The sequence below is a fragment of the Hyperoodon ampullatus genome, assembly GCF_949752795.1.
Source record: "Hyperoodon ampullatus genome assembly, chromosome: 3".
In the NCBI taxonomy this organism is placed as follows: Eukaryota; Metazoa; Chordata; class Mammalia; order Artiodactyla; family Ziphiidae; genus Hyperoodon; species Hyperoodon ampullatus.
The window spans coordinates 130395984-130423052 of record NC_136916.1 but is presented as its reverse complement, the minus strand read 5'-3'; the positions used below and the strand labels follow the sequence as shown (position 1 = coordinate 130423052).

General features: G+C 35.9%; 1 protein-coding gene across 4 annotated transcripts in view; it reads left to right on the top strand.

Moving 5' to 3' along the window:
* NIN (ninein) overlaps window positions 1–13337 on the top strand; it is a gene marked incomplete at its 3' end in the record, with an annotated part of 94645 nt that extends 81308 nt beyond the window's left edge. The window contains exons 25-29 of one of the 4 annotated variants that reach the window (XM_079700459.1): window positions 285–434; window positions 3120–3194; window positions 7261–7461; window positions 10925–11038; window positions 13128–13337. In XM_079700459.1, the coding sequence (XP_079556585.1) occupies window positions 285–434; window positions 3120–3194; window positions 7261–7461; window positions 10925–11038; window positions 13128–13337 (750 nt within the window). Of the gene's footprint in view, window positions 1–284; window positions 435–3119; window positions 3222–7260; window positions 7462–9107; window positions 9171–10924; window positions 11039–13127 lie in introns of those variants that run through there. The other 3 variants (XM_079700458.1, XM_079700461.1, XM_079700460.1) reach the window with 3 other exon arrangements.
* Window positions 13338–27069: the final 13732 nt, after the last annotated feature.

The following is a 27069-nucleotide window of genomic DNA, read 5'->3' as shown; positions in this document are numbered from 1 at the left end:
TGAGCCAGAAGTCCCTTTGTCCTTCTCTGATCCTCAGTGTTGCATCAGACTAAAAATAGATTTACCTAGAAAGGATCTTTTGAAATCCCAAAAAGTAAGCTTCAAGAATTGGCAGACTTAAAAAAAAAAAAAAAAGAAAGAATTGGCAGACTTGACTGGAAAAAGTTTTGTTAATACAACAAAACCCAAGCAACTGAATACAAACTTTCCTTATGTTCGCTTTTTGTTTTTCGTGGCTGGGTGGTTATATTAGCATTTCTTCCTCTTATACTGGTTCTTGTTAGGTCCGTCAACTGGAATCCAACCTTCTTCCTCCTAAGCTCCAAAAACATCTAAACTCATCAGGTACTGTGAAGCCCACAGAGCAGGAAAAGTTGAGCTTAAAGAGAGAGTGTGAACAGTTTCAAAAGGAACCATCTCCTACTAATAGGAAGGTGAGTTTTTGAGAGTTAATACCAAGTGGCTATGTTCTGACTATGATGCATCCCTAAGTGTATGTTTCTTCCCCTGCGTGCTTCCAGGAAATGATTACAGTGGCATATTTTGGTTCTTCCTTAGATCTATGCTTTTGTAATCTTGTCAAAACAGTATCATAGTTCTTTTTGATTGAGTGACCGCTAAAAAGGAGCAATTTAAGTTTTTATAAAGAAGATGGTTAATGATCTTCATTAGTATCATAAGCTTCTATAAGTTAGTAAAACATATATAGCCTGAATATTAGGATCATCTTAATATGGTCAGTGTTAGTTAACTATTGCTGTGTAATAAATTAAAACAGCAAACATTTATTGTCTCAGTTTCTGTGGGTCAGGGATTTGGAAGCAACTTAACTGAGTGGTTTTGGCTTAGGGTCTTTCCTGAGACTGCAGTCCAGATATCAGCTGAGTTTATCTGAAGGCTTCACTGGTACTAGAGAATCCGTTCCAAATGTATTCATATAACTGTTAGGAGGAGGCTTCTGTTCTTTGCTAGCTGATTGCCAGAGGCTCAGCTTCTCACCACCTGGGCCTTTTCTCAGGATGTGGCAATGAATGATACAAGAGAGAGAGGTCCCAAAAGTCCAGGATGGAAGCTGTAGTATGTTTTATTTGCTAATCCCAGAAGTCACACATCATCATTTCTGCTGTATTCTATTGGTCACACAGACTAATCCTGGTGTAGTGGGGAGGGGACAGGGCAAGGGTTTGAATACCAGAAGACAGGGATCACGGGGCACCTCTTGGAGGCTGGCTACTATGTGGTTAAACCTCTGTAGCATGACTCAGTTTGTTTTCTATTCTTGGTTCCATGAAGTTAGAGTTCTAGGCCAGTGTTACTGTGAGAGTTCTTGTTGTTACTTGTTTTCCTTTCTTTCTCTAAACTAAACTCAGAGTTTTCACTACAGGCACACCTTGGAGATATTCTGGGTTCAGTTCCAGACCACCACAATAAAGTGAGTCACACGAATTTTTTGGTTTCCCAGTGCCTATAAAATTGTTTCCACTATACTGTAGTCTGTTAAGTGTGCAATAGCATTATGTCTAAAAAAACAATGTACATATTTTAATTTAAAAATATTTATTGCTAAAAATGCTAATAACCATCATCTTCAGCAAGTTGTAGTAGTAACATTGAAGATCACTAATCACAGATGACCATAACAAATATAATAACAAAAATGTTTGAAATATTGTGAGAATTATGAAAATGTGACACAGAGACACAAAGTGAGCAAATGCTATTGGAAAAATGGCACCAATAGACTTGCTCAACACAGGGTTACCACAGAGCTTCAATTTGTAAAAAACTCCGTATCTGTGAAGCGCAATAAAAGCAAAGTGCAATAAAACAAGGTATGCCTGTATTACCTTCCTCTTCTGAAAATTATGGTTTGTTTAAAAATCTGGAAAGAATGATGAACAGTCATTTCCTTTTGTTATAAATATTTCAAAAAATTTGTTTTAAGTTTGTGAAAGTTATGACTATTGGCAGTAAAGAGACTGGTTGTGCTCTAAAGGTGAAATGTCATTTAAGTTTAGGTACATTCAAGTAAACTTTTCAGAAAGACATTGGGTTTCATCTAGCTGCTTACCAAAGGAAAAGTCTAATGATAGGTTTTAAAATAACAGTGAATTTAAATGTACTTAGAAAGATTACACTTAATTCCATTTAACAATTCTTGCTACCCTCCTCAGTTCTTTTGGATAGAAACAAAAATCAGCACTCTAGAATAGTGTCATATGTTTTCTACTTAGCAATATTCTGAATCCCAGTGTCCTCTAACTCATTAGATTCTCATAAGATTCTGTAATAAAGAGAATTCCAAAAAAGGATACTCATAAAATCTTCAAATTTCTTCTTTAAAATTGAGAAAGGAGTTAAATCAGGTTCTATGTATTCTCAGTTTTAAACCTTTAAACTTTGCCTTAAGACGTGTTTTTCCCTACTGCAGATCCATAGTAGAGGATCATGAAATCAATCTAGTTAAATACCAGCATTTTAAATTATTAAACTATACTAGAAAGTATCAGAGTGCATGGCTCATGGTAAGGATAATTTCATGAAAGTTTTCTCTTAGTGATATATACTTATAACTGATTACACACACACATACACACACACACACACACACGTGGGTGTGGGTGTTTGTACGGGGTTGCAAGAGAAAATGTGCTTCTTACAGTGAGTGGCATTGAAGTTTGAAAGCTACCTGCCTTAGGAATCTGTTCTATGTGAGGAGTGGTGATTAAAACTAGACTACCTAGGGCTTCCCTGGTGGCGCAGTGGTTGAGAGTCCGCCTGCCGATGCAGGGGACACAGGTTCGTGCCCCGGTCCGGGAAGATCCCACATGCCGCGGAGCGGCTGGGCCTGTGAGCCATGGCCGCTGAGCCTGCGCATCCGGAGCCTGTGCTCCGCAATGGGAGAGGCCACAACAGTGAGAGGCCCGCATATCGCAAAAAAAAAAAAAAAAAAAAAAAACTAGACTACCTAAATATAATCAGTGCACTGAATTATATTGTTTGTTGTTTTCCCTTGATGAATGAACTCAGTTTTCTTCCAAGAGTTGAGATTTGTGACTAGCGTAAATTCGTCAAAATAAAGTAGAGCAACTCAAGTGTTTGTTTTTGTTTTTTAACAGGTTAGTCAGATGAATTCCCTTGAACGAGAATTAGAAACAATTCATTTGGAAAATGAAGGCCTGAAAAAGAAACAAGTAAAACTGGATGAGCAGCTAATGGAGGTAAGTTTTTAAGCAAATGGCCTTAGCTATGAAGAATATTTTAATCCATGAATGAGCCATTTGTTGAGAGAGACTAGCATAGCATTAAATTCCTATTATGAAAACAGTGAAAATCTAAGTACATTGCCAAGCTGGATTCTTTGGTCTGTCTTACCAAGTTTGATAGATATTTTTGCTAATTACACAGCCATAGGATATATACTGCTTCACAGAGGAAGGAATAATGTTGACTATCCTAAAATGCAAGGACCTGTACCTCAACAAATTCAAGTGGCAGGGACTCTGTTCAGTACCGACCAAGAGGCTCAGAGCTCTCTCGCCATTGCTGTGGTTTTAACAGTCTCCTGATACCTCCCACAGTGTAGTGTTTTATAGATGTGATTGCTCTGTAACAACCTGTTCAGTTGGGAAGTGCATGCAGGGAATTTAAGAGCATTAGCATTTAGAGGTTTAATTTTCAAGTGTTGCTGTTGTTCATTACTATATTTGTAACTCAGCACTGCCTTGGGAGAGGTACATCTGATAAATATAAAAGTGGATTTGTAAAACCTGTCAGCTTGGACATTGAGTTTCCAGTCTAATAGATTGCTTTCTGAATACCAAGCACAATTATAGGATGTAAAACAACTTATGTAAAATCCTCCTTAATAAGTAAAAATTTCATTGAGATACTTTGCTTTCGGTAATGAAAATATTAATTAATCCAACATTTAATGACCTGTAAAATTTATATAAGGTATAGAGGCCTGGGTAGAAAATGTCTTTCTGTGCTCTTAAAAAGTACTGTGTATACAAATATTTTTAAGCCAGAATTATAGGAAGGAAGAGAGATATGTAAATATTTTCTTTCATGAAGCTGGATACATGCAAAGGTAAGTTTCAATAGATGCTCGGTTTTTAGGTATGAAATATGGGCAAACATATCACATTGACATTTAAATGACTGCTAAGGTTTCTGTCAATTTTATGTTCTCTGATTTATCCACTAATAGGGAGATCAGTGAAACTATAAAGAGTGAAATCCAAACCATTTTTTATTTCTCTGACAGTGTATAATAAACGTGTTTAAAACCTTGGGCTGCAGGCTGTGTTTAGATGTAAATATGCTTTTCTGATGAAATAATTATATACTCTAATGAATAAGATATCTGAAGCTAAGCGTGACATGTCTGGTACCTGATTGAAAAGGAACAGGGTATACTTAATCACTGTCAGATTCTCTCCAAATGCTCTGCCAACAGGCCAGTTCTTCTCCCACCGTTCTCTCTGGCCTCAGAAGCCCCCTTCTCTCCCAATCCTACTTTACATGATTAATCATCATAAGCAATTTCCCCTCATTACTCTTCTCCCTGATCTAGTAGTAAATATTTGCTAATGGACGAGGGAAATTGAGTGTTCTTGGCACTGGAGCTGGAAAAGAAAAAGCATGAATTTTTAATTGGAACACTGAAAAGAACATCTCATACACTATTCTAATTAAAGTTTCATTAGAAATAAGACTGAGCTATGAATTCTGTACAGACATATAAATTCGATTCTTCAGCAGCTTTATTAAATGTAATTCACACACTATACAATTCATCCATTTAAAGTGTCTAATTCAGTGGTTTGGGTATATTACATTATTTTAAAAATTGTGCTAAGTAAATAGATAGATAGATAGACAGATATAAATGGTTAAAATGACAAATTTTGTTAAGTGGCATTCGGTGGCATTAATTACTTTCACAATGTTCTACAACCATCACCACTACTTCCAAAACTTTTTCATCACCCCAAACAGGAACTCTAACCATTCACCAATAACACTCCATTCCACCTTCCCACCAGCCCTGTAAATTGGATTTTTATTTATGTTATGATATCTATAGATTAGGCCAAATTTGAGGATGAACAGTGCTTTGCACACCATTTTTTGTGCCCACCTGACCTGAGGGATAGGTACATGCCTCTCACTCTGGCATGGATTCTCAATCGGGTTTGGGGGAGAGGCAGTAAGCAGGCAGGGAGATGTTCCTACATCAGAATCTGGGATCAAGGAATTTAGGGAAAGCTTTCTAGGTGATTCAGTCTGATGTATGCACCCCCTTGGGGGAAGGGGTTTCTCCTCATCCCTATATGCCAGTTTGAAAGTCACTGATGTAACATAATACATAGCCCTACCCCAGGGTAATTAAAGATCCCCAATCACTAGACAAGAAAATGGAAGAATCTGCCTCCCACTCCAGGGTTTTTTTCAACTGTATGAGGCAGGGTTCTATAAGCAATTCATTTTGATCACTCAAAAACAGGGTTATAGACTATTAGCAATTCTTAAAGTCTGTTGTGTACCTCTTAGCCAACAGTTCAGACACTTGAACAACAAAAATGTTTTATAGTTTATATTCTGCATCTCCACATGGCAAGGTATTTAACATCAGGTCCATTCCATAGTGGACTTGAAATCTTCTGAATTATTATATTGGGATGGGTGGAGATAAAGGTAGCAAGCTCGTAAACCAACCAAATTGCAATAGATGAGGAAGTGGCTGCAGAATTAGAGCTGTGAGACTTTTAATATCTGCAAAATTTATATACAGAGAAATGTAAATGTTGGTTCTTTATAAGTTCCTACTGACTAGAGCACGTGTGGTCAGGTATATAATATACCCAATTTGTACTGTTCTTTCTCTTTATAACTCATATTTTCTTCCTCTTTTTATAACTCCTTAATTCTCTTTTGTTTTTGTTTTATCTGTGGCTAACCTGTGCCTAGAACTCTGTGGTTGGAACTAGCAGAGAAGGGTGCAGTTCTCTGCCTGAGATAGTGTGTGAAGGTAGAACATTCTTTCAATGAATTTCATGGCATGGAGACATCTCATTAAACTCCTTGTTCATGTAATCATTTCTACTACTATGACAGTTAATAAATACTTAAGGTAAGAGCCAATATTCATTTTCATTTTGCTTTAATTTTGGAATATATCTGTTTACATTTACATCAGGATTTTCCTTAGTATTTAAAGACGTGTGTGAAGAAAATCATCCCACTGATATAAAATCAGGGGATCATAATTCTCCATATTATTTATTCTTAAAAATAAAGTGGTGGGTTTTCTAAATCTATAACTAGAAATGTTTCAAAATGGGTAACACCCCACCTCAGAAATTTAGATTTAAGGAAATGGATAGTGGCTCTGAAGTTTCATGATAACATTTAATTACAGATGTGTCTTAGAGGGCCTTTTTCCCTTCTCACATGCCTGGGGGTGCTTCTTCTTGAGTTTAGTACTTGGTCATATTTATTGCATGTCTTCCATTGAGCTCTGTGTCTGCTGAATGTGTTGACAGATGTGAAGTGGCATGCTTCACTAGCCAAATGCAGTGCCTTCTCCTTTCCCTCGCCCCAACTTTTACTGGCATGCGATACACATACCATTTCCTCATTGTCTTGAATAAATACTTTCATTCCATGTACTTCAATTCCCAGATGTTCTGGGGTATCACCTTATGCCCCAGAATTGCTTGTCTGATAAACTAAGATAGGTTAAAATAATTTGAGATGCAAGATGAGAGTCTTCAAAACAAATTGCTAACTTGGAAAAAATGTAGTCATTGAACATTCGCTCTTAAGAATCTTTATGAATGGTAAGTGGCAAAACTCTAAAGCATAACCTCTTTCTCCCCTTTGCCTATTCCAACCCTGTTTTTTTTTTTTAAAGAAGAGGGATAATTAAATGTTCTAGTGTAAGAAGAAAAAAGGAGAATTCAGACATATGTACATCATGTACCTCATGTCTTATAGTCACTTAAGAATGAGGAAGTACAGTTTAAGTCTAAAACTTTTAAGGCCTGCTTATTCATTAAATGTATTATCTCCTAAGCAAAATGATTCTTTATTCTTACTCAGGATCATGTGCTGCCTGTTTTCAAGTTACCAGTGAGTCTGAGAGGCCATTAATGAATTCATAGACTTCATTACTCTCTGCTTGCCACTTTCAAGGGCAACTCTCTGATTGAAGGCACTGCAGCTGACCAGGGCTTTGCCCTTATCCTCTAGATGCAGCACCTGAGGTCCACTGTGATGCTTAGCCCAGCCCCTCATGCTTGGGATCTGCAGCTGCTCCAGCAGCAAGCCTGTCCAATGGTTCCCAGGGAGCAATTTCTGCAGCTTCAATATCAGCTGCTACAGCCAGAAAGGATAAACCAGTGCCTGCAGGAGGAACTTGAAAACAGGACTTCTGAAATCAACACACCACAGGTATGAGGATCTTTTTCTAATAGTAAACTCAGATCACCTAATTTAATTTTACCTGCTTATTTGAAAGTTATACCAGTTCACATGTGGGGATGAAGAACCTAAATCTTTTGTCAGACAGTTACACCTTACCTGAATTACAAATCCACAGAACTGCAGTGCTGTTTTGGTTTTGGTTTTTGCAGTGCTGCTTTTGAGCTCTCAGCTTCTAAGCTAGGTAATTAAGTGTTCTGGGTCTCCTTTGCACATTTGTAATCGATGATGAAGTCTCAGGATCACTTGAGCATATTGCACAATTGACCTAACAAACATTCTTGTCTAATGCCAACGATATTACGGAATTCAAGTGCAACTCTAGGATATGTATTACTAACAAAGCATCCTGGGTTTTCTTGTACCAGAGGAGTATAGCCTGCTGAGTTCCATGGAATTCACAAATAGGGACTTTTCTCAACTAATAAAGTAGAATGTGTCATCAGTGACTTTTTTAGTTGACATAGTTCACTTATTTTTTTAATGATCTAGCTTGAAAACCTCTATTTTTAAGAAAATAAAGATCCTCTTCCCCTTCCCTTTGAATTAGCATTATCCCAGCTCACTACCAGACACAATCTTATATTACCTAGGTTTTCAAATAGTTATTTCTCTTTAGTGCTTCATTCATGATTCTCCTCTTTCAGAAGTCTCTTGACTCTTTGGTCTTGCCCATTTATTCAGAATTAGGAATAAAATTAAAAATACTCCTTAGTTTGTAGAATTCTAAATTAGTTTGTTCTAGTTTGGATGCTCTTCTTCTGTTTTCAGATACCTTGCTTTTCAGTTGACGTTTGACAGGGAATTTCCCACCTCTCTTTCTGTAATCCCCTCACCATGGCTTTGCAAAGTCACATTAGCACCATAATTATACATTGTAGCAACTTGGTTTTCTTCTCCTACTAGTATATATCTATGCTTTTGCATGATGTACTTCTGTCATCTATTCTTTCTAACAAAGGCTTAAAATCCATGTTTTTGGAAGCTTCCTACACTCAATTTACAAATACTAAAATTTAATTCCAGAATTAAAATTGTGATGGTGGGTGTTGGACAGATGCTTCAACTCTTCATTAAAAACTGAGTGACCTCAGTTTTTAATGGACATTTTAAACCAAATGATTAGACTAAGATCATACTCATTGCTCTCTCTTATACACTGTTTTCAAAACATGCTCTTCCCAACCCACCCACCAATGTTTAATCCTTTTACTTCAATTATTTGAGGATTAGATAGACAAAATTTGTTAAGACTTTTGTACTTAAAAAAAAAAAAAAAAAAGAAAGAAAGAATTCCTCCAGATGGCAGGGTGGACTGCTTATTGCTCTCACTAGAATGCCATGGCAGGCTATCCTGTTTCTGGTAACTAAGCTGACACTAATTTTAAGATTACAGAATGCTATTAGAATCTGCACGTTGTCTGTGTGTGTGTGTGTGTGTGTGTGTGTGTGTGGAGTGATGTGATTTCTTCTGCCTTGTGTTGCTTCACTTGCATATGTAGTATTGATGTTTGCTTTTAAAAATTGTTTGCATTATAAATGTGTGAATTTAGACTCCCCCAAAAAACATAATCTTGACATCAGGGTGAAGTGTACCACTTGCCTTCTTTCTCTAGGCCTTGCTACCGGAGCAGCGAGCAGTGCATGCAGATTCCTACAGAAGGATTGGGCACCTGTGAACACTGGGCTGTTATTGATGGCATTTCTTACCATGGCAGATACTCAAATGCACACACCCACACACACCACACAAACAGAGACATAAGCTGAGAAATGTTTTGGAATCAAGTGCTCTTTTAAGTTTATTATTGTTGTTGTTGTTGTTAAGCCTTTGCAGTATTATGTTTCCTATTTATGTAGAAATGACAGATTTTGTGAATCAAATTCACAAATTTCAGCTTGTTACACGTAATTATTTATACGATTTAAGGAGTGTGGACTTGAGATTCTTGAAAGGATGTATTCTATATATTTTCTCATTCCATATGTTGTAACTATTTTTAACAAAAGGTACTACTTTTATATGTGAAATTGAAGAAAATCAGGGTTATTTATACTGTTTTATATAAGATGTATAATACCTTTTTGACAGGAAAAAGGAAATTTTTGATGAAATAAAATAAATTTTAAATATATGACTGCTTTTGTTTTTCCTCTTTCCCCACTCTTTTGCCATGCCCCGTGTTCTTTGAATTAATTATCTGGGGGTTTTTTTGGTTTGTTTAGCTTTTTTTTTTTTTTTTTTTTCTTTTAAGGCAAGTGGAAATCTGGCATTTTCCATTTATGTTTGAACTTTAAAAAGCCATTATAACTTTCAAAATATAAGATTTTAGATGTTCTTAAGACCTGGTTTCTTGAAATTTCTGGATTAGTCTTTTGCCTACTACAATTTTTCTCTTCAAATTAGTCTCATGGCTTAGTTGTTTCTTTTATGCTTGAATAAATGCTATTATTTAATATCCAAACAAATGTTGGCTTTCCACTCACGTTTGGTCATTCTTTTTGTGCTTTTTAAAGGATACCTTTTTGGGAATATTTTTAAGGACAGGTTATGCCATCAGCCACTAATACCTGAGTCTTGCTTAAACATTTGAAGAACCTTTTAAAATCTGAAATTCTTTATGTGAACATTTTGGTGGACTGGGAGAAAGGGCCGTCAGTTGCACTCTAAATCTTGTTCCAGGTCACTCTGTGCTCCAAAACCCACACACTCCTTAATCCATCACTGTTGTATGAGGAGAGAAGGAGAAGCCAGGGTCCTTTTTCTGCCCTATTATTTTGTCTAGGAGTTTTTTTATGGGGAGATTTTCAGTTTTAAATCTGTTCTAATGATAAACCCATCCTCCAATTCAGATATGTGCTTCACATTGATTGATAGGTTAAATTAGGAAACCAATAACCAGAATAACTAGCAGGAAGAGGCTATTAGAAACACTAACACCTTCACAGTAATCAGCCATTTCAAAGGAAAAACAGACACATATTGCAAGCTAATTGGAAATGTTAGGCAATCCTAAATAAACTCAGTTTTTGATTATTTTGTTGTTGAGAGGCCCACAGTATTGCAAAGCCCCAAATCACAGATGAAAGGTTGAGAACCATCTTTTAATTTACTTTGGATACCTATTTTACTATAAGTACACACAGATCTTAAATTATGGGTTTTAAGAATTTTGCTTTATCTCAGGGGAAGATGGTAACACAGGTAAGATTCTTCTTTTGTCTTTGATTCTTTCTCTAATAGGGTTACTTTTCTAACATGTGCAACCCATGCAGTGTTCAGAGCTCCCATGTCATCAGAAAACCACCCTTCCTGTTCAAAGGCAAACATTTGCTGTCCTTTCTCTAGGCATTTTATGGGGAAAATTAACTATTAGTGCTTTTGTGTGGCATGATTTTCAAATGATAATACAATTTTTTTTCTTTCCTTCAGGGAAACCAGGAACACCTGGTAACTGTCATGGAGGAACGAATGATGGAAGTTGAACAAAAATTGAAACTGGTGAAAAGGCTTCTTCAGGAGAAAGTGAATCAGCTCAAAGAACAAGTGAGCCTCCCAGGTCATCTCTACCCACCCACCTCACATTCAACTTTAACTCCAGTTTTACATTCCTCTATTGCTATTAATTTGTTAAGTTTTGTTGTCTAATAAAAGCAAATTCTATTATAAATGTTTAGAAGAATTTAGGAGTCACTCTTTCCCATACCACTTCAAAAATATGAATTCTGTATTCTACATTGTTTTTCTCCAAAGTTCTTTTGAGTCATATGTTTGTCTACAATTTTAAAAATGTATATTTGCTAGCAGTGACTCTCATGGACCTAAAGCATTTCTAATGAGGTTCAATTTAAATTGAATTTTTATAGATTTTTTTTCTCCAGAGAGGAAATATTCCTATTTAAATAAAAAGAAATTTTATATTGGTAAAAAATTGGGGGATAATAAGTGTAACTTTAGCTTTTCTGTTTGCAACAGCTATGACAGCCTCAAAAACAACCTTATGGCTATAGCCAGACCCCAAAAGGTTGTGTTTTGAATTAGAATCTGGACTCTTGAATTCAGGACCACTAAGTAGCCTGATCCTTTTTTCCTGCTGGTGGCAGGTGTGGCCTCAGTGCTTAGAAATTATTTGTGCATCCACTGAAGAGACATACAAGAAGGACTACTTTCTAGGAAAGTTTTATAACTTCTCTGGAATCTGAGATTGAGACAAACTGTGGCGGGAGTGGGAAGGTGGAAATTGCCCAACCTGGTTTTTCAGATATATAAAATCCAAGAAGAATAATTCCAAGGGAAAGTCTTAATGCAGAGGTAGACAGGAACTTTCCTCAGCCCTATATCTCAATACACAGAATGGAGAGAAAGAGAAAGTCCTGTATTTACATTTATTGATTCAATCCTTTAATCATTTATTCAACACATAGTTACTACATGCCAGGTTCTGTTCTAAGCACTAGAAATACAGCAATGAACAAAACAAAATCCTGCCTATATGGAGTGTAGTTCACTTACTACAGCTACTAGTGTAGTTCACAGTACTAAGCATTTGGCCAGATAGCAGTTTCAAAAATAAAGAAAATGGGTAACATGGGGTGTGGTCATCTACAAACACTGGCATTAACCGTTCATCCTGTCCTGGGAGAAGAAAAAGAAATGAGAGATAGGGAAGAGCAGACAGTAGAGGGTCTTAGTGATAAGCCACAGAGTTGGAATTTCATTCTGTAGTAGATAAGAGTCATCAAAGTGTTTTTTAATGGCAGGAAAGGAGGAAAGGTTGTATAAAAACAGTTCGATAGAAAGTATGTTAGTATTATGTTAAACTTGACAGTCACTTAGGTTCTGGGCTTCAGTGTGATAGTCTTTATCACTGCCCTTTGAAATGCTATTATGTAAATTAATTAGCCACTCCTTAGTTTTCTTTATTCCCTTAAACCTTTATACTTGTAGATGCCCTGCCTGAAACTGGGTGTAAAATGAGGAGTTAAAGGTATAATGAGGGAAAGGAGATTATAAGATATTAACAGGAGCAATAATAAAATTATCCTAATGCTGCTGACAAGTTTTCCCGCCCTAACCAAGACTGTATATTCTAACCATAAAGATTAGAATATCTCTTCTAGACAAGGTTTTATACAAAGAGGAAGAGTTAAGGAAAAGTAACTGCCAAATCTTCTCTCTTTATTTTAAAATTTGGCTCATGTATTGTAACAATCAGTAGGTTGTATGTGGTTATGAATGGGAAACTCAAGCACCTACTGTTAATAACAGTTAAACACAGTTCACACCCTCAGAAATTTAAGTTATAAAAGTATTTTGATATTTTTAGAGAATGAATAAAGAAATAATACCTAATTTATTAGGTTGAAAAATACCTTCCTTTTTGAGCCCTCAAATATCAATTTGTTCTTTTTATTAGTGACTTCTACAAACATATTATGCAGAGAAACAGCTTGCAATAAGTGGATTTGCTCTACTTGTATCCCTGGTGCCGGGTCTGATGTTAAAGCTGTATTGTAAAATGAAAGAATATAATTGGTAGAAGCCATTTGCCTTTATAAACAACTGTCCTATGTCAGACCTTAAATTTAAAAGAATTACAGAAATGGAGTCAAGATGTTTCTGGTTCTGTTTCTAGCTCTGCAAGAATACTAAAGCAGATGAGATGGTGAAGGATTTGTATGTGGAAAATGCCCAGTTGTTGAAAGCTCTGGAAATAACTGAACAGCGACAAAAAACAGCAGAGAAGAAAAATTACCTCCTAGAGGAGAAGATTGCCAGCCTCAGTAATATAGTCAGGAATCTGACACCAGCACCATTGACTTCTACACCTCCCTTAAGGTCATAGCCAAGCCAAAGGATAAACACTCATAGTTGTGCACTTTACTGAAATGGATGGAGCATTTCAGTATGTTCTCTCAACCATTGTTTTTTGTGGGGTTTTTTGGGGTTTTTTTTTAAACTTTAATGGCTTAAAGTTAAGCCTAATGTAAAACTTCCAGCAACAGAATTAAAATCTCCATTCATTGTAATTAGTTTTTCTAAATAGACTATAATGGAAGTTGCAAACAAATACATATTTCACTGTTTGAATTATTCCCAAGCTTTGAATTTTTAAAAATATTCTAATAGCCACCAAGAAGGTGATATGAAAACAACTCAAGAATCTTAAAACCCCAGTTGTGAATGAGTTTTTGAAAATTACTATTATGTGTAAGTTTATATGTAAATTGCAGATATTTAAAAGTTGAGAAATTATTAGCTGGCTGTTTTGATCTTTATTTTATAACCAAATGTACATCTTCTCATACATTTACATATGAAAAAGTCATTCCGTTTCTAATAGTTCTGGTTTTTTAAATTAACTGTTAGACTTTCTGTTTGGTAAGAGAAGCTGGTCTTAATAACCACTGAGGTCAGAAATGCCAGAGTCCATAGAACTCTACCTTCTAACACCTATGACAGTATTACCACTCCTTATGTATTACAGATCTAAAACTCATTTACTCAACTGCACTGTTAACTAATGTTAAAACTTTACCTTCTTTAAACAGTCTTTTCTTTGTTTTTTCCTTCTTAGAAGTTTCATTTGGGAGCTTGTCTTCTAAGAAATGGATAAAGCCACATTCTTAAAGCATTTGAACTATAGGGTAAGCACTGAACAAACTGCTTTGGAGTAAACAGCTACTCCTAGAAGAGAGAGAAGCAAACCATGTGGGTTTTTCTCTCTCTAAAATCTTGGATTTCATGAACTTATATTTGGGGTTGCCTCAAGAACTCAGGGAACAATAGTTTAAGACGTCTTCCTGAAATACTCTAGGGCCTCGTTAAGAATTTGAAATGTATAAACCATGTGACCTTATTTATTTGTCATATATTTAGAGCCATAGTGGGATTTTTATTTCTACATTTTTAGTGAATTTAATTTTCTGGAAAAAGGCCTTGATTTTAGAGTTAAAAACCTCTTCTAACATATGGAAGAGTTATTGTTTGCTTGTTTGTTTAATATAGGTCAAAATTTCCATGCTTCCTATTCCTCTGCACCTCAAATCTGATCATAAGAATTTCTTACTGTGATAAGCATTCGCATGCCATCTGGGGTGTAAAGGAGTGCCAAATAGGATTTTTCCATTCAGTCTCAAGACTAGAACATTATAGAACAGTAAACATTTTGAATAACTTTTTTCCCCAGGTAAAATCTCTGCTTCTAGCCTACTTCAGCCAGGAGTTGGTTGGTAAAGAACTTACTATGTGGGACACAAACAGAGCTCATCACAGCCACCTGTTTGTTTTTGTGGAAGAGTAATTAGATCAGAAAAATTCACTTTGATATATTTCAGGAAAGCCAAGCCCATCAATTTATAAGAGGTATCACAGCAAAATCAAACATTGCCTTATGGGCAGGAACAAAAGATGAAGCAAACTGCTTAAGGTGCCACGTCAGAAACTCAATATCAACAAAATAATTTGCATTAAGGAACTTTAGAGTTCCTTGGGCCTAACCATATACTATTAGTCCTACCTGCCAACACAGGAGTCCTTGCTACAAGAGCCCTGACAAGGCAAGGTCATCTGTGGGACTGGGAGTTCACGCTTCAGAAGCAGACCTTTTCACTTTTGAACAGCTCTATTATCAGAAATTCCTGATTTTCCCCTGGAAAAGAATTAATTTTAATCCCTCCCTATAATTATACTTCAAAGCATTTGATATCTGCTGTCATGCCTCCCCTAATCATTTTTCTCCATTGCAAACATTACTAGTAAACTCAACTACTTGTATGGCATTGACTTTAACACTTAAAACTGTGGATAGGCCTAAGTTAAGGTCATAAATAAACTAAGCACCTGTGGTGTATTTATGTGAAATGCTTTAAGTTATTCAAGGTTTTTGCCATCAGAACTGAACACCAAGAATATTTCTCAAATAGATGGCTTACCGTATGATCACATGTGTTGTATTTTTTATCTTTATTTTTTACATTATGAAAAGTATAGGTTAATTTGTTTCTTATAAATCTGTATGTGTATATAAAGTGTTGTACAATGAATGTAAATATGACTTCTGGAAAATTTTAGACTACATTTAGAATCCGTTTATCTAAAATCAAAATGCTGCTCAAATGAAAGTTAATTTAACTAACACCTCGGTGCTTACTTCTTGCTTCACTGCACTCATAAAATTGGAAAAAAGATCAATACAAGAAATATATAGTTACCTTAAATTATATATTTGTGCAGCAGATTATTTTTGTAGACTAGAGTGGGAATTTAACTGGCAATTTATAATATAGCTTACAGCTTTTAAAAGGCCTTTTAAAGAGATTAAATGTAAACTATTAAATGTTTAGATTTTGCTTTCAGACTTTATAATAGAACTCTTTACAGTCACCTTATATATCTTATAGGCATTTAACTCCTCATTTATTAAAAGTACTGGTTGTTAAATTCTCTTGATAAGAACAGTTATTTAAATTAGTCTTAGGAGATAGGATCTTCATTTCAAGGAAAGAGAATCAAGTTTGCCTTTGTGATAATGTTACCCTTAGAAAAGGAAAGTGTGGATAATAAAACCTACATTGTTCTATTTTGCTTTCTTCTGCTTTTTAGAAGCCTGAGCTATTAAGTTCAAATTTGTGAAGGGAGAGAAGTAGAAGAGGAGGGGTAGAACAATCACAGTATTTATTTTTCTAAAACTTAATAAACCCAGATTTTTAAAAACTATTTTAAATGTGAATTCTTCCCAGAAGCTTCAAATGCATTGTTTATATATTTAACCTTAAACATAAGTAGATCACAGTCATAGGCTTTCAAGGTTTATGAGGAGTTCTTACAGGTCTAGTATTTCAATAATGTACCAATACCCAGGGCAGGTATTATGATGAGGAACTTTTGTTTTTTTAAGAATGAATAAGACTTTATGGTGGACTTTAACGTGTGAAAATGAATTTTTTATTTTTGTGATTTCTTTTTTTCTGAGTAAAGGAAAAGAGAAATGTGTTGCTATTGTCAGCATCTTAAAGGTAGTCTCACTCAAGGCAAGGCTAAGTGCTTCGTGATAATATTAAGCAAGTCTTGTTTTGAACCGATTACCTAATGACTCACTAGAATGATATAAATTATACAGGTTATGCCAAAACTAAGTCAAAACCTAATAACCAAAGCATTCCTTATTTAAAACTTATTCACTATATCATGTTTGGACCTATTCAAACATCTCAGCCCTGTAAAACAGTTTTGGTTTTATGACATATGGATAGTGGTTTAATAATAAATCCAAGTTAGCTTTTTGTTTCTCAGCTTTTTTTGAATGATGTACATTAAATCTATTCTTATTGGAAGACATTATCACAGCATGATTGAAGGGAACATTGGTTTTATAAAGGAAAACCTGAGTTCATCGATAGCCATAACTAGGGTTCTTTTCATATAAAGATTAATGCTTATGTGTTTATATCGACTTTGTATATTTCATCTTAGCCATTCTATCCTATAAAGATTTTACCATGAGCTTAAAATGTAAATAAATAATTTTGCAAATATGGCTCTTTTTTCTATATGCCTTGAACTTTTATAAACAGTTTCAGTATGTTTGTCATTGGTTTTTAGAGTGAAAGCATCAAAACATTGCACTAAACATATTTCATAAATGCAAAATCTCTGGAGCATTCACTCCAGACCTACTGAATTAGAGTCTGCATTAAAAAAAAAAAATCCCCAAGTTATTTGTATGTGATTTAGAGCACTGGGACTCCATTTCTGTCACGGAATTGATGACTTTCACACCAGCCAGTTTGAGATCCCTGTACCCTGTGGTGGTTCATAATTTACTTCTAAAATCCTGACAAACTCAGGTGAGGCCCTGCTTGGGATTTTGGGTGCTTCAGAGGTGGCTTTATTTCACTTTGCCGTATGTATGGGTGACTCAGACTGTTTTAGTTGAGCTACTTGTAAATGATGAGATATATGCAACTATTGGTATAAAAGTTAACCTAAAAGCACATTAAGTTAATATGCTGAGTACTGAAATTTAGAATGGAAATATTGGCCAAACTAGACTTATCTCACAAGGCTTGTTTTATTTGCAAAGCTTTTATACCAATCTCACACTGCCTTTATGAGGCAATAACTATTATTAACCCCATTTTACAGATGAGAAAACTGAAACTTAGCAAAGTTATGACTTACTTAAGGCCACACAGCCAGCTAAGTAGGGGACTCAGGACTCACTAAGCAGGTTTGTCTGTATTAATATGTTGCAGCAGGTATCCATTTCTCTTTCCGGCAAACAACATTTAATTGGTGCTATTGAATACTTAACCTTGTGCACTGTACTCTAAAGAAAAATATAAAAAATTCTTGGTTTTCTGTTTACAGACTTGGGTAGAGTAGTAAGATTTATGCCCAAGAAAAAATTACATCATACAGAAGACAATCAAGTTTTATTGATGGACTCAGTGCTATAGGCACTAAGATATGGAATATTAGTGCCCTCAGGTATTTTAATACAGGAAGTGGGGAAAGTTCTTAACCTAGCATTAAGTATAATTCTGCACTCATTTGAGATTAGTGTAACCTGTTTGTTTTGTAGTCTCTTTTATTCATTTTGCATTGAAAAAGTCTTATTTTTCTAATATATACCTGATATACATTTTCCCATAATGGTCAAATTTTGTCCAAAAGATCAGAATTTTGACCTAATGCAAAATGTCTATAATCTGTAAAGTTAAATTTAATATAGTTAATATGTTATAAGTCACAAAATTGTTTATTCTTTGTTTGGTTTTGCCTCATTTGCAATCAGGAAAAATGGCTAATTTTGACAAATGGATGTGTTAAAAAAAATTAAAACTTCAAAAAAGGAACTATAAACTGAATCAGTGAAATGCTATAAATTAAAGAGTAGGCAACAATGTAAAAATAGAGCTGGAAACCCTTAGGTTAAAATAATATTTAATTCTGAGAAATGATTACATGAGATGTGCTTTACTAGTTAAGGCAAAGTAAACAACTCTGAACAGTCCTTACGGCCCAGATGAGCATTTACCAGTCATTTTTCTTTCCTGAGTATCTGTCTTTAAGATCTTAAGCAGTAAATAAACATTAGAATATTGATGGTAGATTAGAAAACAGTATTGTATCAATGTTGATTTACTTAAGTCTATAAGTACTGTGTTTATGTAAGAATATATTCTAAGGAAATACCCACTGAAGTATTTAGGGATATGTAACCATAATATATGCAAATTATTCTCAAATGATTCATAACAAAATTGCAGAAAGATATAAACAAATCAATGAAGCAAAATGTTTTAAAAAATAGGTAATGGGTATGCAAGCATTATTTGCATTATTCTTGCAATCTTAAGTTTGAAATTATTTCTAAATAAAACATTTAAAATGTTATAGATAGAAATTAACTAAGTGTGGTACTAGGCACTTAACTTTACCTTCCTTACCCTCATAGCAATTCTGAAGAGTAGACGGTATTTCAATGGTACAGAAGAGGAAACTGACTAGAAACCATTTATGGCAGCCTATCTGTGTGCCTCTGGTCTACTATGAAAAGTTCAGCATAATCAGACATTTTTCCTATTTCCCTGGGCATGTAGAAAATGGGGAAACAGGGGAAACTGAGGCAGTTGGCAGAAGAGGTAAATGCCCAAGGGAAGTGTTAAGGGGGTGCATAAGGAACAGGAGGGGCTGTTAAGCAAATGAATCCCACACACACATGCAAATGACAGTCATGAAGCAACACCTAAAGGTCCAGTGGGGGCTCAGGATATCTCTAGTATACACTGCCCCCTCCTCTATCTCTACACCTGATAGCATACAAGTATTTTCCTTGAGGTAAAAGACACTTTATCCATGTCTTTTACTCTGTTGCTACCTTAGGAAGAATTTGACAAAGAAACAGAAACCTGTTCTGACTAGTCTATGTAAAAGGGGATTAACTATAAGGAATTATATTTGGTTCATGGAACCGAAGGGCAGGAAATACAGACTTCACAAGGCATTAAAACAAAGACCTTTGGTGCTCTTCCCTACTCTCCCCCTCCTTCTCTATCCCTACTTCTCATCACTTGGTCTCTTGTTTTTCCTTCTCTGCACCTGTTTGTTGAGGCTGGCGGGGTGGGGGGGTGGAGTTGTTTGTTTTTCCTGCTTTATCTCACTTTCTTGTTTAAGTGCCAAATGGAGTCCAACAATTATTTCCAAGTCACAATTCCAAATTCTCAAGGAATCTGATTGACCACGCATAGTCTTTCCATAATCCAATAAACTATGGCCAGCAAGGGTCATGGTCTTGGGGTACAAGCTGCAGAGGACACCACATCACAGAATACTCTCACAAATAAGGGGTTGGAGCAGTTAGTGAGGGAAATTTGGACTCGAGGTGTGTAGACAGTAGATAAAAATGGCTTTAAAAGGTAGGATCTCGGGGGCTTCCCTGGTGGCGCAGTGGTTCAGAGTCTGTCTGCCGATGCAGGGGACGCGGGTTCGTGCCCCGGTCCGGGAAGATCCCACATGCCGCAGAGCGGCTGGGCTCGTGAGCCATGGCCGCTGAGCCTGCGCAGCCGGAGCCTGTGCTGCGCAACGGGAGAGGCCACAGCAGTGAGGGACCCGAAAAAAAAAAAAAAAGGTAGGATCTCAAAGATTTTCCTGTTTACTCACATTTTTATGGAAGTATACTGGATTCAAAGAGAAACACCATTTTAAAATGCTGCCTGGTGACAAATGTCACTATTACTCCTGTTATCCTATCTTTTGTCCTTGTCCCCTGCCCATACTCCTTTGTCCTGATTCCTACATATTCTCTAGATATCACATAGAGCTTCATCAAGGTGTCCATCCAAGTCACAGTGGGTATAATAAATGCCACCCATCATATCCTACTTAAGTGGCATAATCCTGCAGTAACTTATTTCAAATATTGCCAGAGAGGCAAAAGTTAGAGGTCTTTTGAAAAATATAATTAAAGGAGATTTAAATTTTGTATTAAGACCATGAATAAAAGAAATTCTATTGAACTTTTTCAAGATACCTTCCCTTACTCTTGAAGAATGGGGTAGGAGCCCCTCCTATGTGCTCACATGAGCACCCTGCACATTCCCAGGTAAAGCAGATGCCACTCTGTGTAACTGTCTACTGACTTGTCTGATCTCCATTAGACTCATCTTTTAAGACAATGATTGCTGTCTTATCACCATGCTATTCCCAGTTCCCAACTCAATGCCAAAAACAAAACTGGTGGTCAATATTCATTATACAGATAGAAGAGTATGTACATTTCTATTTTGAGTTTGTCATCCTGTAGTGGCACAGGAGAGTATGTATGCTAATTGTTTTATGCATATAATTTAATGTTCTCAGTTTTTATTATTTTTTAAAAGATCAAAAAATTTTAAATGTATTAGCAAGCAATTGAAGAAATTTTTCCAAGTAATTTAAGGAAAAATCATCTTTCAGTGTGATAAAAATTAAGTGCTATATTCCAGCAGTTGAAAGAGTATATATCCCTTTTGGGCCCATAAATCACAATCTAATAACTCTGACAATAAGTAGTACAAGCTCATGATATTTACTCAGATTAGTGGTTTGTAACAACTGCAACAAATTAAATATGACATTTTCTAAGGAAAGAACAAAATTCTTGTGGCTTTTTTTTTGGTAGCAGTGCTTGGCTTATGTTATCTCATATAATATTGTGATGTTTAGTTTTTGCTATTCAATAAACTCCAACATTATCATTTTTTCTGATGGAAGCAAAAACTTGAAAGTTGGTTTATTTTCTGATTTCAGGAAGTGGGGTGAGCCTCTGCCTCTAGGTTTGTGCCTAGATGTGATTCAGATGTCTTCCTACAGCAAATTTTCACCCACCTGCTTAAATCTAATAATCCCATGGTACAAGAAGACTAAGTCACTTCCCATCTGCTCCTTACTTCTGTTCTCCTGCTCATTATACATGTAGTTAAATTGAAGATAAGGCAAGGACCAGAGCCACTTCAGAACAATCCATTAAAATTTTCTCCCAAAATGATAAGTAGCTTTGCATCTTCCTAAGTTCAAAGATGACACATATTTTGAAAGAATATTCAAGCATTTAAAAAGAGCACTATAAAAAAGGTAAAGATTACCCAAAATCCTACCACCCAGTGGTAGCTGCTATCAATATTTTGGTGAACTGTCTTCCAGACATAATTTTATGCTTACAGGCACACATGCACACATCCACACTTACACAATTTTATATAAATGATAGCATACACATATATGTGTATATACATATTTACAGACATGTACATATGGTTTCTTCCACAATGGTTTTCCTCCCCCTCCCTCTGTGTAAAGAATGCCACATTATTTCCCTTAACTAGTACAAATCTGGCTTCAAGCTCCTCATTCTGATATCAGTGATTGGTCATAATTGAATGGTCCTTCTCCTCTTTAAGACTGTACAGCAGTCCCATCTCCTGACCTGTAGGCTATCGCATTCCTTTACCTCCATTTATTGAAGAGTTTAGCACCTAGGTCACTGTCTTCTCAACAAATATTCCTATCATTATCTTTGGTGACTTCAATTTGCACATAAATGACAAGAGCAGAGGAAGTAAAGAGTTTAGACAGCAAATAAGTTGGGCTGTGAAAGGGAGGAGGGAGAGTAGGTGGTAGAGGGAGATATGGCCTAGAGAAAAGACTGTTGTTTTTCAGATAGGAGGTGCTTGAGTTTAAATGCTGTGAGAAGATGCCAGTGGAAAGGGAGGGAATAACAGAAACAATGGTCATGATAAAGAGAAAAGGACAAGAAAATTGGGGATGTGTCCAGGGTAGAGGTTTACTTCAGAGCATGGAATCTAAGCTAGGTAAAGAGGGCAGTGAGGACAGGAGTTGGATATGGGTAAGTGGTTGATATACAGAGGGCCAACTGTAAAGAAGGTGAGCATCTATAGATTTTGGTATCTGAGCAGGGGTGAGGGAGTGTCCTAGAACAAATATCCCATGGAAACCGAGAGATGACTGTATGCTGAGAGCCAGTGTTTTGGAGTAAAGACATTTTGAAGTGAGGGTGCTAAAGTAGATGAGTTTGAAAGGTAAAAAGTGATGTATAAAAGACTTCTGAGGTGGTCTACATAATGGTGGTAAAGTGGGTAGAGGAAAAGATCAGGAGAAATGAGATCAAGGATCTGAAAGGCCAAGATTTGGGACTGCTTTCTTGTCAGATGCCTGTCCCCATTATTTCACCAAATCTTCTTGCCAATGTCACCATGAATCTTAAAGTTACCCTACTCCAACCTGTACTCCACACAGTCTCAAAAACTAGTCCTAAAATAAAATTGCATGTAACACTAATGTTTAAAATCTTTCAGTGGCTCCCCATGTCCTCAAGTTCAGTCTCTGTTCTTTAGTATGACTTAGGGCAGATTATCCAGACAGAAAATCAATAAGAAAACACAGGCCTTAAATGACACATTAGACCAGATGGACTTAATTGATATTTATAGAGCATTCCATCCAAAAGCATCAGAATACTATTTTTTCAAGTGCATATGGAACATTTTCCAGGACTGATCACACACTGGGCCAAAAAGTGAGCCTCAGTAAATTTTTAAAAATTGAAATCATATCAAGCATCCTTTCTGATCACAATGCTATGAGATTAGAAATCAAGTATAAAGAAAAAACTGTAAAACACACACACACACGGAGGCTAAGCAATATACTACTAAACAACCAATGGATCACTGAAGAAATAAAAGTAAATTTAAAAAATACCTAGAGACATATGAAAACGAAAGCACAACAATCCAAAACCTATGGGATGCAGCAAAAGCAGTTCTAAGAGGGAAGTTTATAGCAATACAAGCTTACCTTAGGAAATAAGAAAAATCTCAAACAACCAAACCTTACACCTAAAGCAACTAGAGAAAGAAGAACAAACAAAACCCAAAGTTAGTAGAAGGAAAGGAATAATAAAGATCAGAAATAAATGAAATAGAGATAAAGAAGAAAATAGAAAAGATCAATGAAACTAAAAGCTGGTTATTTGAAAAGATAAACAAAATTGATAAACCTTTAGCCAAACTCATCAAGAAAAAAAAAGGGAGAGGGCTCAAATCAATAAAATTAGAAATGAAAAAGGAGAAATTACAATGGACACCAAAGAAATACAAAGGATCATAAGAGACTATTACAAGCAACTATATGCCCAAAACTTGGACAACCAGGAAGAAAGGACAAATTCTTAGAAAGGTACAATCTCCCAGGACTGAACCAGGAAGAAATAGAAAATATAAACAGACCAATCTCAAGTACTAAAAATGAAACTGTGATTTAAAAAACCCCAGCAAACAAAAGTCCAGGACCAGATGGCTTCACAGGTGAATTCTAGCAAACATTTAAAGAAGACTTAACACCTATCCTTCTGAAACTATTTCAAAAAATTTCAGAGGAAGGAATACTCCCAAACTCATTCTGTGAGGCCACCATCACACCTGGATACCAAAACCAGACAGAGAGCACACACACACAAAAAAAATCACAGGCCAATATCACTGATGAACATAGACACAAAAATCCTCAACAAAATACTACCAAACCAAATCCAACAAAACAATAAATAATCATACACCATGATCAAGTGGGGTTTATCCCAGGGATGCAAGGATTTTTCAGTATCCACAAATCAATAAATGTGATACACCACATTAACAAATTGAATAAAAACCATATATATGATCATCTCAATAGATGCAGAAAAAGCTTTTGACAAAATTCAACACCCTTTTATGATAAAAACTCTCCAGAAGGTGGGCATAGAGGGAACATACCTCAGCATAGTAAAGGCCAAATATGACAAACCTACAGCTAACATCATACTCAATCGTTAAAAGCTGATAGGATTTCCTCCAAGATCAGGAACAAGACAAGGATGTCCACTCTCCCACTTTTATTCAACATAGTTTTGGAAGTCCTAGCCACAGCAATCAGAGAAGAAAAAGAAATAAAAGGAATCCAAATTGGAAAAGAAGAAGTAAAACTGTCACTGTTTGCAGATGACATGATACTATACATAGAAAATCCTAAAGATGCTACCAGAAAAGTACTAGAGCCCATCAATGAATTGGGTAAAGTTGCAGGATACAAAATTAATACACAGAAATCAGCTGCATTTCTATACACTAGCAATGAAAGATTAGAAACAGAAATTAAAGAAACAATTCCATTTACCATCACATCAAAAAAAATAAAATACCTAGCAATAAACCTACCTAAGGAGGCAAAAGATCTGTACTATAACTATAGAAAACTATAAGAGGCTGATGAAGAAATCAAAGATGATATAAACAGTTGGAAAGATATACCATGTTCTTGGATTGGAAGGATAAATATTGTCAAAATGACTATACTGCCCAAGGCAATCTACAAGTTTAATGCAATCCCTATCAAACTACCAATGGCATTTTGCACAGAACTAGAACGAAAAAATTTTAAATTTGTATGGAGACACAAAAGACCCCAAATAGGCAAAGAACTCTTGAGAAAGAAAAACGGAGCTGGAGGAATCAAGCTCCCTGACTTCAGACTACACTACAAAGTTACAGTAATCAAAACACTACGGTACTGGCACAAAAATCGAAATATAGATCAATGGAACAGGATAGAAAGCCCATAAATAAGCCCATGCACCTATGGTCAATTAACCTATGACAAAGGAGGCAAGAATATACAATGGAGAAAAGACAGTCTCTTCAATAAATGATGCTGGAAAAACTGGACAGCTACATGTAAAACAATGAAATTAGAACATTCTCTAATATCATACACAAAAATAAACTCAAAATGGATTAAAGACCTAAATGTAAGACGGGATACTACAAAACTCTTAGAGGAAAACATAGGCAGAACATACTTTGGCATAAATTGCGGCAATATCTTTTTTGATCTGTCTCCAGAATAATGGAAATAAAAACAAAAATAAACAAATGGGACCTAATTAAACTCAAAAGCTTTTGCACAGCAAAGGAAACCATAAACAAAATGAAAAGACAAACCGCAGAACAGGAGAAAATATTTGCAAACTATGTGACCGATGAGGGATTAATCTCCAAAATTCACAAACACCTCATGCAGCTCAATATCAAAAAACAAACAACCCAATAAAAAAATGGGCAGAAGACCCAAACAGACATTTCTCCAAAGAAGACATACAAATGGCCAAGAGGCACATGAAAAGATGCTCAACATCACTAATTATTAGAGAAATGCACATCAAAATTACAATGAGATATCACTTCACACCAATCAGAATGGCCATCATTAAAAAGTCTACAAACAAAAAATGCTGGAGAGGGTGTGGAGAAAGATGGAACCCTCCTACACTGTTGGTGGGAATGTAAATTGGTACAGCCCCTATGGAGAACAGTATGGAGTTCCCTTAAAAAACTAAAAATAGAGTTATCATATGATCCAGCAATCCCACTCCTGGGCAGAGCCAGGATGTGAATCGAAGCAGACTGACTCTGGAGCCCTGGAGACTTAACTGAAAATAGAGGCACAGCCAGGTGACTTGGCACATGCCTTCCCCTCTGGTCCTCAGTTTTCCCATCGTCCTTTTTTTTTGGCCATACCTTGAAACATGTGGAACTTCATTGACCAGGGATTGAAACCAAGTCCCCTGCAGTGGAAGCTCAGAGTCCTAACCTCTGGAACACCAGGGAGGCCCTCCCCGCTCTGGGCCTATATTCGGAGAAAGCCATGGTTTGAAAGGATACATGAACCCCCGTGTTCACCGAAGCACTGCTTACAATATCTAAGACACGAAAGCAACCTAAATGTACATTGACAGAAGAATGGATAAAGAAGATATGGTACAGGAAATTCCCTGGCAGTCCAGTGGTTAGGACTCCATGCTCTCACTGCCAAGGGCCCAGGTTCAATCCCTTAGTTCAATCAGGAAACTAAGATCCCACAAGCTGTGATGTGTGGCCAAAAAGAAGAAGATGAAGAAGAAGAAAAAAGAAGGAGAAGAAGAAGAAGATGTGGTACATATATACAATGGAATATTACTCAGCTATTAAAAAGAATGAGATAATGCCATTTGCAGCAACATGGATGGACCTAGAGATTGTCATACTGAGTGAAGTAAGTCAGACAAAGACAAATGTCATATGATATTGTTTATATGTGGAATCTAAAAAAAATGATAAGAATGAAATTATTTACAAAACAGAAACAGACTCACAGATTTGAAAACAAACTTATGTTTACCAAAGGTAGGGGGAAAGGGAAAGGTAGAGGGGAGGATACACTGGGAGCTTGGGATTGACATATACACACTACTAAATTTAAAATAGATAACCAACAAGAACCTACTGTATAGCACAGGGAACTCTGCCTAATATACTGTAATAACCTAAATGGGAAAAGAATTTGAAAAAGAATAGATATATGTATATGTATAACTGAATTACTTTGCTGTGCACCTGAAACTAACACAACATTGTAAATCAACTATACTCCAATATAAAATTTAAAAAATTTTAAAGATCAAAGAAAAGACAGAGTGGCAGATAGGATTGAAAAAA